The 12,921-nt window shown below is 37.2% G+C and overlaps 1 protein-coding gene across 3 annotated transcripts in view; it reads left to right on the forward strand.

Moving 5' to 3' along the window:
- Positions 1–298: 298 nt before the first annotated feature.
- Positions 299–12,921, forward strand: part of st8sia5 (ST8 alpha-N-acetyl-neuraminide alpha-2,8-sialyltransferase 5) — a 134,509-nt gene continuing 121,886 nt past the window's right edge. For all 3 annotated transcript variants that reach the window (XR_007935175.1, XM_028802399.2, XM_028802400.2), the window contains exon 1: positions 299–980. Coding sequence is in view for 2 of the 3 variants with exons in the window: in XM_028802399.2 (XP_028658232.1) it covers positions 838–980 (143 nt within the window). In the remaining variant the exon portion in view is untranslated. The remainder of the gene's footprint in view (positions 981–12,921) is intronic.

Raw genomic sequence — 12,921 nt, forward strand, 5'->3', positions numbered from 1 at the left:
CATACATAAGCCACGGGCTCCTACCCTATAATGAGCAGGTGTTTGAAATGGATTGGCACGTTACTCCGAGTTCAGTAACATCTTGACATTGAATTTTCACGATGTCACACGGCTGATTCATTCGCGGCCGTCAAGTTTTTTTTCATATCGTATTCAAATGACTGAAGGTGCAAGCTAGTTGTCCTTCGCAGGTGGCTGGTTAGCGTCACCGCCCAAAATGGAAGACACCGTCGGCGGTGGTCTCCTTTGTGGTGTGTGGGTGGCTAAGTGGTTGCGAGCGCGTCCCACCCGTTCCTCCACATATCGAGTCGACAGGAGGAGCCACCGCAGCCGTCCTTGAAGGGATGCGGCTGTGACCTTGTGCAGACAGATGGCCAGAGGGAGAAGCAGACCGGGAGGGGGGCTGAGTGCGGGAGAAGCTGCCGGTTCCCTCGTGAGCCCATTACTGTCCACATGCTCCACTGCAAACCTGTGAGAAGACTGGCAAAGAGAACACATATACAGTGAGGGTGTCAATCAAGAGCGGGTGCGGACCCCCAGAGTGATAAAGACTGAAGAAGACGTAGGGTCGCGAGCAGCAAACGTCTCTGCCGCATTTCTTTTCTGTCGCTCAGACGCGCGCCTGGCGCGTGTGCACGTGTTTGAGAGCGCGCGGGCGCGAACGTTTTTGAGTGAGTGAGGGTCTGTCCTTAGACGCCGAAGAGCAGCAGCTGTCGGAAGCTCGCAGTAATGTTGGCCGAGCATAGAGGGGAAGCGACGAGACGCCCCCCAAAGACTGGAATGAGTGGCAGCTACTACACGTTCACCGCGGCGTGAGCCCCTGGCCCCTCATGGTGAATGACAGCACGCAAGATGGGCTACTCCGACCCGTCGGGCAGAGATCTGCTGGGAAACAGGTCGCTTTGCTTCATTTTTATTTGCGCCTTTGGACTCGTAACCTTGTTGCAGCAGATCCTCTACGGGAAAAACTACATCAAGAGGTCAGTGGACAAGCGGCGTTGCGCAACTTACTTTGTATCCGTGCAGTCCGGGGCTCTTCGGCGGCAGCTGGCTGGCTGGCTGGCTGGCTGGTTGCCTTAATAGACAAGAGCGCATTTCTGTATCGATTCATGGGCTTGGGAATTAATTCGGCAGCTCGCTTCTCAGCAAACCTGTCTACTTTACTGCTAGACAAAAATTAAAAGCCTCCAAAGAGTCTACATTTACCAGTTAGCAAATTTTACATCGCACCAGACTTATTAGGCAGAATATCTTTGCCTGATGCATTTACGCGCTGTTTGCCACGCAACCTCCAATGCAATATTTTAACAAAATGAAAGAATCTCGACAGAGGTCGGATCTTTATGAAGAGAAAATGACACCTTAGGAATGCAACGCTTTTACACACTTTTTCAATTCCTGTTCATGTAAATCATACAGTCACCTTCACACATTTTATAGATATGTATATATATGTTTATGTATAGGGACCTTGCACGTGGTAGTGCTGCTTATAAGAATGGGTTTCATTCACCGTTTTAACTTGTTAGGTATCTACAATGTTTGCATTGCATACACATTATGAAATAAAAATAATGAACTATACACTTAAAAATATAAGTTCAGTTGCAACATATGTCATATTATAATATTGTAATAGATTTCAATAAGTATTATCTTAATTTTTTTTCATCCTCCAAGTGATATAATAAAAAATACACGTAGACACGGTGTGAAGTAATGTAGAAGTTCTTATAATTTCTAGACCCAGATAAGTTGCCTAAGAAGGAACGGCTAGAGTAGAATGAAAATAATATTTTTTGAATATTAGTGAACAAATATATATAGTATACAGTATATAAAAAGAAAACTGCCCTGTAATGAACTTGCCTATCCATTCATTTATGTTTTCCACCTTGTGCCCAGTACTGATTGTATAGGCACTGGCTCGCTTAAATGGATGAGTGTTAGAAAATGAATGGTTCTCTTAAATGAAAAAAAGGGATGCATGAATGTGTTTATATATATATATATATATATATATATATATATATATATATATATATATATATATATATATATATGAATATATATGTATATATACACATACAACGGCCACTTTATTAGGTATACCTTTTCAACTGTATTTTTAATGCAATATCTAATCCGCCAATTTTATGACTGCAAATCAATGCATTTAGGCATATAGACATTGTCAAGACGGGCCAGTCTGAGTATTTCAGTAACTGTTGATCTACTGGAATTTTCACTCTACTCACAGCCATCACTAGGGTTTACAGAGAATGGTCTGAGAAATGGAAAATATCCAGTGAATGGTAGTCGTCCGGGCAAAAATGCCTTGTTGATAACAGAGGTCAGAGGAGAATGGCCAGATTAGTTTGAGCTGATAGAAAGGCAACAATAACTCAAATAACCACTTCTTACAACTGAGGTATGCAGACCAGCATCTCTAAATGCACAACACGTCAAACCTTGAAGCAGATTGACCACAGCAGCAGGAGATCACACCGGGTGCCACTTCTGTCCACTAAGAACAGGCAAATGAGGTTACAGTTTGAATAGGCTTACCAAAATTGGACAATAGAAAATTGGAAAAACATTGCCTGGTCTGATAAGTCTCGTTTTCTACTGCAGCATTTAGGTGGTAGGGTCAGAATTTGGCGTCAAAAACATGTAAGCATGGAGCCATCCTGCCATGTATCAACTGTTCAAGCTGCTCTTGGTGTAATGGTGTGGGGGATATTTTCTTGATATACTTTGGGCCCCTTAGTACCAACTGAGCATCATTTAAATGACACAGCCTTCCTGATTATTGTTGCTGACCATGTCCATCTCTTTATGACTGCAGTGTACCCATCTTCTGATGGCTACTTCCAGCACGATAACACGCCATGTCGCAAAGCTCTAATCATCTGAAACTGGTTTCTTGAACATGACAATGAGTTCAATGTACTCAAATGGCCTCCACAATCACCCGATCTCAATCCGGTAGAGCACCTTTGGGATGTGGTAGAACAGGATATTCGTATCATGAGTGTTCATTTGACAGATGTGCAGCAAATGCATGATGCTATCATGTCAATATGGACCAAAATCACTGAGGAATATATATATATATATATATATATATATATATATTTTTATATATTTATATATACTTTATATGTATACATACAGGGCATAATACCAAAGGTCAGGTATCAAAACCAGTGCTGTAATGCATTGTGTTGATTAGTGTTGGGTGTGCTTTTGAAATAACATCAGCATATGCATTTAATTCTTAACACAAAACAAATAATTTACACAAAAGCATGCAGATGTTGAACAATAATACAGAAGTTTTTGTAATTTCCTAAGACAAATAGGCGACTAAATTGTCAAATTAGCATGAAAATTAACACTGTAAGGTTATTTCACACTTTCCATGCAGTGTTAAAACTAAAGTACACTAGACATGTATATTGAACCAGCAGTCCCTTTTTTAACCCATTTATCCACCTGTGGGGAGTTGGTGCCTTCACATGAGGCATGAAACAACTGGGTGCAAGAATCATTGCAAGGCACAGTCATGCTTACAAAGTTAGATAAGAGTTGCCAATCAAGTTAACTTGAGTGTCTGTTTGTTGTGGGAATAAACTTGGCTCCACCATACCACATGCTATCTTGATTACAATTTATATAAAGTACTGAAACATTAAAGTCAAGATTCAATGCAAGTGTGCTAACACATTATGCTACTTGGTAATAGGTATGCTTTTGAAACAGCGTATTTCTTTTGGGCATATGCATTTAGAGGGAACCCGCTCATTAAAGTCAGAGGGCACAGGGCATGATTTTGCTAAAACCCTGATTAGCAAAATCATGACACAAAGAAATTGTGAAAAATATGAAATATGCCATAAAAGTAAGACAGTATTAGGCAAAGTGTTAAATGGATTGTGCCATATGCTTTCCTTTATATTGTTAATTTTTCAGTCAGTTGGTTTATACAGAAATTTAACTTCCAAATGTACTGCAGAATTGAAGTAACAGCACATATCACAACTGTATTAACTGCACTTTAATTCACGCCATAGACAAATTCTTAGGTGTACGTTTCAATAATGTTTTGCATTTTATTCTTGAGTACTCAGCTCAAGCAAAGTAATGTCTTTAAACACTGCAAATGAAAATGAAACTCATAACTGTAAATACCCAACACTGCATTAAGTGATGCATAAAAGTAAAATAAGATTTCATATATTTGTATAAAATTTATAGGGGTACTGTGTTTCTGACCGTAAATAAACAAATTGGGGGGGGGGGGGGTGGTGGTCATATTATTTCATGAATGTTAATTGTGCTATAAAGCATCATATTTACCTTTCCTCACTCTTTGAAGGTAAATGCAAGTCTATGATTTCAGAGAAAGAACAGTGTAATTTTAAAAGTATCAGAATGGTGGAAGTTTGTTTATTACTCTTTACTTATAACTTTTTTAAGGAGGTTTTACAGTTTTCTAGTAGATATCGGGATGTCACACTTGTGACATCTAAAGGCTTCATATTGCTTTTAGTTTGTAATTGTAGATAAAGTTATTAACTGTGAATTACAACAGACTGCCTTGAAACTGCATTACACTCAGACACACAGTAATTTTTATGTGAAATTAGCGGTATTTTTTAAATAATGAAATTAGACAAAAGCAGAAAGAGCTTACATTCCAAACATAGTCATTGCATATTTTACAAATGCAGATTTAATAGTTTATTATTTTTTGCTCTGCTATAGTAGGTTAATCATTCCTTTCTTCCAGATTCAGTTTGCCAATTATATATTACATTTGTTACACATGTAAAGAAAATACAATTCTGTGCATTTTCCCAGTTAGAAAAGTGTTTCTGCAGCACCTCTACTCTTTTTTCTTGTAATTGTTTCTTTTGCTGTCCACCATATTCAATTGTTCTCACTCTTTTCTGACCTAGCTGGTTGTTAGTATGCCTGATGGAATGATGAAGTGCAAACCATTGCAAGAAAAAAAAGACATTTGAGCCCTACTTTGTTATTCTTTCCACATTTTCTTTAGGTTAGGGTATTTTTGTTGTTCTGTCACATGCATGGTTTAATTAATTTTTTTATGATCACATTAGTCAAACTATTTATTTTGTAGACTTGTTTCCTGGTCAGGGCCACAAGGAGCCAGAAACTATCCTATTATGTTGATAATCAGATCATTTTTAAAGCAGTGCATTCTTTGCATGCTGTATTGAAAGTGACCAGCGGTTTTTACATTGAAAATAATATTGTATTTAAAATAGATAAAGTGGTTGTAGCAGATCTGATTCTATATGTGTAATGTTACCGTGAGGATTGCAGTAAGAGAACTTTCTCTGTTTGCTTGATTCTGTGTCTAACATTAGTGCACTCTGAACATGTCTGGTGACACTCTGTGTGGAAAGGTGCAAGAGTATGAAAATACACAATATGAATGCATTTATCTAGAGAGATTTGAACAAAGGGATTATGCACAGAGTTTACTGTGTTGTGTTTCAGTTTTAAATTGAGAAAACGGCAATAAAGACAAATACTTTAGTTTTTGGTAATGGCATGTTTTTTCTAGCAACATGATAGTATTTTATGGATAAATACAGAGCAGATTTATTTGGGAAAAAAACAATTTATTCAATTTTGCTCAGTGTACAAATATAACAAAAGAAAAATAAATACAATTTTTGCTGACTTTGAACAGTTTTAGTCAATTTCCTAAACAATTTTAAAAGCAGATGAGGCTGTTGGACTGGTCACTGTTTTGTGTCCAGTTGTCAGTGTGTAATGAAAAAAAAAATTATATTAGCAGCTTGTTGTGATCTGTTATTCAGAAGTGTGAAGAGTGTGTACAGTATTTATTTTGAATAAATATAATTATTTGAAAACATTCCTACAGTCCTATAATGTTAGAATGAAGAACAGAGAAACAAAATGCTGACATTTCAGAAGAATGAGCGGCAGTTTAGATTGTTACAGAACATGGCTTCTTTAACTGAACTGCTGCCTCTTGTTTACTGAGGCATTTTATTTCAGAATTAGATCACTTGGAAAAACTGCTTGATGTGTGTTGTATATCAGGAAAGTATACATGCTGGAATGTAATAAAAAATGTCAGCTAATTTCTTTGACCATTTCCTGCCTAAATAGCATCTAGAAAATTGACTCTGGAAATTTTAATAATTAGAGGGAATAATAAAATAATGCATTATGTGTATTGCAAGTCCTTATAAAGGATGTTTTAAAACATCATCAAAATCCCAGCCTTTCACTTAAGCCTAATGTCTTAATTTATCCGTCCATCCATTACTTGTACCTTTTCTCATTTCAGGGTCCCAGCCCCTTTTCAGCAATTTTTTTCCAAATTCAATTTTTATTTATTGCAGTCCTTTATATATAATCTGATATCTTTCCCTGCTGCAATGAAAGTTTTTTCAGCCAATGTAAAAATTCAGACTTGCTTTCCACATTCTATCTACCTTCAACAAACTAGCACATATTTTGATACCATATCTGAGTCACTGGGCACAAGGTAGGGAGCAAGACTTGATGAGGTGACAGCTCACTCACACACCCACCCAATCACATGAGGCCAATTAAGAATTGATAGTAAACCTGACATGTGCATCTTTGGGGTGAGGAAGAAAAACACTTGAAGATATAAGGAGAAAATGCCATCTAATCTCCACATTGAAGACCGGGTTCTTGATTCAAACTCAGGACAACAGGTCTGTGAGGCAGCTTTTCCTACCACTGTTACTGAGAGTAGTTCATCTATCAATCAGTTTTATATACTGAATGTCATAGAGGGCACCTTGCAAAAGTTTATCATAATTTCTCTGAATATAAAAATAAATAAGAATGTAATAACAAATGGCAAACAAACCATTTAGACCATGCTAGCTTATCCTATTCACTTTCTAAGCCACTTTTGTAGTTCATGGTCATAGGGTGCCAGACTCTTTCCTGACAACTTGGGGATCAAGGTTGGGTAAAAAACCTGGATGGACACAGTTAAGCAAACACTATAACTAAATTATAGTGGGCCAGTTTAGCCAATTCGAAAACAAGGCAAAATTGTTAAAAATTCTAAACATGAAACAATTAGGGCAAGGTATCAAAGAAAGAAAAATGGGACCAAACAAAGACACTTGGTCAAAACACAAGAAATTCAAGAATTGAGAACAGCTAGATTAGATAGAGGCTTCTTTTACACAAAGTGTAATGCTAGAGTGAAGATGGAAGATTCGGTGACTATACCCCAGTTGTTGTTGTTATGCCTTAAGATTAGGATTTTCCATGTTCAGTTAAATATTCCCTAATTTTTTACATTTCCAAATTATTTACACAGCTAGCCAAAATGGTTTCTGCATAGCCACCAGTTGTAAATTGCCATCAAAGCAGAATGGTCTACAAAAGACCACTAACGCAGGCCAGAACCTTCACTGATGTCACATTAAACCAATCAGGCCCAAATACTACCATGCTGGCTTCTGCCAAAGCAGGCCCCAAAAATGGGGTGATGATTATAAAAGCTCAAAAGAGAAAGAAAGTCCCACAATATATCAAAATATCCCATAAGTGATAGATAAACTGTGAAACTCTGGCTTGCAGAGACAAGTCTCATAAGGAATCTAAAAATTGAGAGGTTTATCTTACAAAAATTGAAGAATAGAGCAAAATGCTCAAAAGATCAAAAAGGACTTGCCTAAAGGCAATGTTAAGTGAATAAGTCCATATACACAATCTAAGGAGAAGAGTCCAGAGACAGAAGCAGTATAATCACAAGCACCAGTAAATCCAAATGAAACAGAAATACCTATAATAAACTCCATATAATGCTCAATGAATGAATTCATTCCTTTTTGGCTACCTATAAATGCAGAAGGAAGACCCAACAGCAGTGACATCTAGATGGTCATACCTCCAGGGGCTTCACCCATGAAGTACACAGAACATTAGAACATTTAAAGAGACGGTACATGAATGTCAAATCGTAAATAAACATGACAGAAATTGCATGAAAATATAAAAATAACAATTCAAAAACAATCAAAGCAACACTCAACCAGAAAATAAACATAAGCCCAGGCTGACATACAAGAAAGCCGCCTCTTAAGGGGTGACTTTATGGCCATTGTGATGTGCCTGTTGATGAGGATTCATATTAAAAAATTACTTTTCAAAATATTTTTTTTTTGGTAGCAAAGCAATAGGCTGCATTGACTAGAATGTTAGTCAGAAAATATGAGTGGAAAAATGAAGCCCAAGCTATAATAACCTAAATCAGCAGCTCACATTACTCCTATTTGGGAACACAGTGGTTTCTTTGTTAATAGCAATGACAGCAAAGATCAATAAAAAATATATTGTATCATGAACCCAACAGCAAAGCATATATTGCAAGATTTGTGTATTCTTTCCCTGGCTTTTCTTTACAAGTGAACATTAATTAAGAACATTTGCTAGTTCTCTTTTTAGTTCTCCTCATTGTTCTTAAATACTTCTTCTTCACTTTCACCTTAAACTTATTATTAAGGCATTAAAAAACTGATTAGGGTTGACTGTACTGTTTTCAAGAGTGTTTATTCCTAACTGCAATTTCTAATATCCATTACAGTAATGAGAAGACTAGTATGTATACACTGTACTCCTAAATGTGATGACATGGTTTTGTTAAATATCTTTCTAACATAACTTTTGACAGTTTAATTCAGTAATGCTTTGAGTTATGACTTTGTTGAATGTATATTCTTACAAATGCAGTAGACATCTTTAAAGATACTGGCTGTACTCAGAATGTTTCATGAGTATTTCTGTGGCAGTCTTTCAGGGCATGCCTAAGAAGCCAGATAATTCTATACTTTCTGCATAAGGAGAAGTTCTGCCCTCTTAATAGAACACTTATGGTTAATTAAGGGCAGGGACACTCCTTTAAGCTCCATTATCTGTTTATTATAACATATAACTTACCACTGTTTCAGACACCCGAGATTTTATCATCTATTGGTGTAAAAAAGAACTTTAACAGACTTGAATGCATTTACCTATTTGCCACACCATATAAAGCTGGGTTTGGCACAAACATTTTTACTTTAAGTCATTTTACAAGAGAAGGCTATGCTCTTTCACATCTTTTTGCTGTTGCTACTGAAACAGTCTCTGTTTGATTGCTAGTTAAATCAGCCTAATTAAAGGGATAATTAGAGCCAGTTGATTGAACAGAATGACAAAAAGACAAGCCATCTTGGCAAATTTTGTTCGGAATTAGCTTATAAAAGCCAGAGGATTGTTGAATAGGCAATCCTGTTGTAAAGACAGAAGATAAGAATGCAATCTCTGCAATAGTGCCATATGATGTTAGACATATTTTCTTGATCACTTATACTTTAACTGTATTATAGACACTTTTTGTTAGACTGGAAAAAGGTATTTTTTTCTATTGTCTGATTTGTTTTTTGCTTGAATGTGCAAACTGTTAACATTAATTTTTGCCTAGGATCCACCACCACATATTAAAATCAAAAATCTAGAACTGGGAGTTGAACTTTAAGGGCCAAAATGTCACCATTGCACCCAGATGTCCTTACCCCCCAACACCCCCCAACCCCGCCTGGGAAAGGGAGACAGAGACCCTGAATGTTTCTCCAGAACTAATTAAGTCAACAGCCAGACTTGATTAGCTCTGTAAATCTTACTTATTTTCACCCTTACCATCAAGGGTCAAGTTTCCAACACAAAGATTTGGCAAGCAGAAAGTGCCACAATCAAAGGAAATTCCTGAAGAGATCAGAAAAATCGTTATTGATATATATTAGTCTAAAAAGGTTACAAAGCCATTTCTCAGGGTCTGGAACTGGAATACAGTTAGTGCTATAGTGTACAAATAGAAGGGGCTGGGATTAATCTTTTAGGAGTGGACAGCCTCCCAAAATTACACCAATGATACAGCATAAAATCATATAAAGAAGTCACAGGATCTTAAAAGGCTAAAGTGTTGCAGGCTTTTCTTACCATAGCACAGGTCAATGTTCATGACTCCACAATCAGAAAACAACTGGTTAAAAATGGGCATCATTGGAGATTATCAAGGCAGTAATGATAGCTAACTAAGAACAGCGTAAATGCCCCTTTATCAGGAAGTAGCTGGATGATCTCTGGACCTCCTGAGTCAATGTTCTATGGACATAAGACAAAAATTGAACTTCTTGAATGACTTTTGTCCCATTAGGTCCAGTGTAAAGCAAATACATTTTGCAATAACAACATCATACCAGCAGTCAAACATGATTTGATATACCTGTAGTATTTTGGTATGCTGCCTCAAACCTCAATGAATCAGACCTGAAGAAACCATTAATTGTGCTCTCCGTCAGAAAATTCTTAACAAGAATACAAGATGGGCCATGGGCTTCAAATAAGTTTTATTTATGTGGATTTTGTTAATCCCATTTTGTATGTAAATTGGAATTAGCACTGAAAATGTCTGTTAATGGAAAAAACTGGCAATAATGCATAATGCTTTATTACTTAACATTTCAAATAATTCATAAAATGGCAGTAAGCCAATATTACTAAACTTTATATCATAAAACATAAATAATTTAAACCAATTTAAGTTAAGCAAAACCTTAAGTGCATACAGTATGTCAAGCTTAGGCTTAAGTATCCTACAGTTTTTAATAATGACACAGTATCTCATACAGTTGGAAAAGACATAATGATGCCAAGAAAATTCACCACTACCTGACGATTGTGAGACACAAGTTGTCTCTGCTGAGGAATTGCTCATAATACCATTTCCACCTCTCTGAGGTGCTGTGAATTACACAGACAGCTGCTGATCCATTTGCTAAACTATTGTGGAACTTATTGTTTGGCTGCACATGCCACCAGTTACATTTGGTGACATGTGTATATGAAAACACAAAATGATCAAGAATGGTGACCTAGTACATGCTGTACTATACCATACTTCAATGTTATTGATGACTGATAACTATTCATCCATTCTGAAACTAGTTTGCCTTTTTTGCAAGTAAAACACAGAAGTTGCTAGATGAAAATTAATTAGAATTCACTTGAAAGAAAAATTTTGTTGGTTAATATGCTCATTTGTACATACAGAATTGCTGTAAGTCAAGTCCACTGTAACCTAAGACCTGCTTTTATCCAGTTATCTGTCTGTGAGGTAAAGCTAAATTGCAGCAAGATAATGATCCAAAATAGAAAAAGCAAGTCTGCTTTAGAGTGGCTAAAAAACAAAATTAAATTATTTGACTGACTTTGTCAAAGTCTAAGCCTAAACCTAAAAGAGTTGTTGGGGCAGGCCTTGTTTCTGAATTAAATCAGTTGTACAATGGAGAATGGGCTAAAATTCCTCCACAGCAGTATGAAAGACTGGTATTGAATTATAGGAAGTGTTTTTGTTGCAGTAATTACAGCTTAAGGTGGTACAATCAATTAATGTAAGCTAGTGCTGGGCGGTATACCGGTTCATGCCAAAAAATGTTTTTTATTTTTGTTATAATATGGATTTTTCTTGTACTGCAACACCGGTTTAAATAGCCTAAACAACGTTCAGAACGTAGTGTAGCGGGAAACTGTTTAAGGAGGGACCTTTTTCACTGCTGCACCGCTAAACACACATACAACGGAGTACATGCGTTAGTGGAGGTGTTGAACGGTGAAAATGGACAGAGAACATTCCGAAACTGAAGCAGTAGCAGACAATAAAGTTGAACATGATGACATAGAAGAACTTTTGCTGAAAAAAGAAGCCGTGTCTGTTGTCTGGAGATAGTTTGGTTTTAAAAGGTCAGATGTGAACCATTATGTTCAAATGTGTGAATACTGTTTCTATACTACTGGATAATACAGTAATCCCTCGCTGTATCGCGCTTTGCCTTTCGCGGCTTCACTCTATCGCGGATTTTATATGTAAGCATATTTAAATATATATCTCGGATTTTTTGTTGGTTCGCGGATTTCTGCGGACAATGGGTCTTTTAATTTCTTGTACATGCTTCCTCAGTTGGTTTGCCCAGTTGATTTCATACAAGGGACGCTATTGGCAGATGGCTGAGAAGCTACCCAACTTACTTTTCTCTCTCTCTCTCTTGCACTGACTTTCTCTGATCCTGACGTAGGGGGATTGAGCAGGGGGGCTGTTCGCACACCTAGACGATAGGGACACTCGTCTAAAAATGCTGAAAGATTATCTTCACGTTGCTACCTTCTGTGCAGCTGCTTCGTGAAGCAACATGCTGCACGGTGCTTCGCATACTTAAAAGCACGAAGGGCACGTATTGATTTTTGATTGTTTGTTTTTCTCTGTCTCTCTCTATCTCTCTCTCTTTCTCTGCTCCTGACGGAGGGGGTGTGAGCTGCCGCCTTCAACAGCTTTGTGCCGGGTGCTTCGCATACTTAAAAGCCAAACAGCCCTATTGATTTGTTTGCTTTTCTCTATCTCTCTGACATTATCTGCTCCTGGCGCACTCCTTTGAAGAAGAAGATATGTTTGCATTCTTTTAATTGTGAGACGGAACTGTCATCACTGTCTTGTCATGGAGCACAGTTTAAACTTTTGAAAAAGAGACAAATGTTTGTTTGCAGTGTTTGAATAACGTTCCTGTCTCTCTACAACCTCCTGTGTTTCTGCGCAAATCTGTGACCCAAGCATGACAATATAAAAATAACCATATAAACATATGGTTTCTACTTTGCGGATTTTCTTATTTCGCGGGTGGCTCTGGAACGCAACCCCCGTGATGGAGGAGGGATTACTGTACTCCAAGCCAAGTTGTACTTGTTTTATTTTTTTTCAATACTGTGTAATGTACCTGGGTACTGTGTAATAGTGTGACGACATGTTGACTTTATTATCGAAATTTCTAC

Source organism: Erpetoichthys calabaricus, chromosome 5, assembly GCF_900747795.2.
Source record: "Erpetoichthys calabaricus chromosome 5, fErpCal1.3, whole genome shotgun sequence".
Lineage (NCBI taxonomy): Eukaryota > Metazoa > Chordata > Cladistia > Polypteriformes > Polypteridae > Erpetoichthys > Erpetoichthys calabaricus.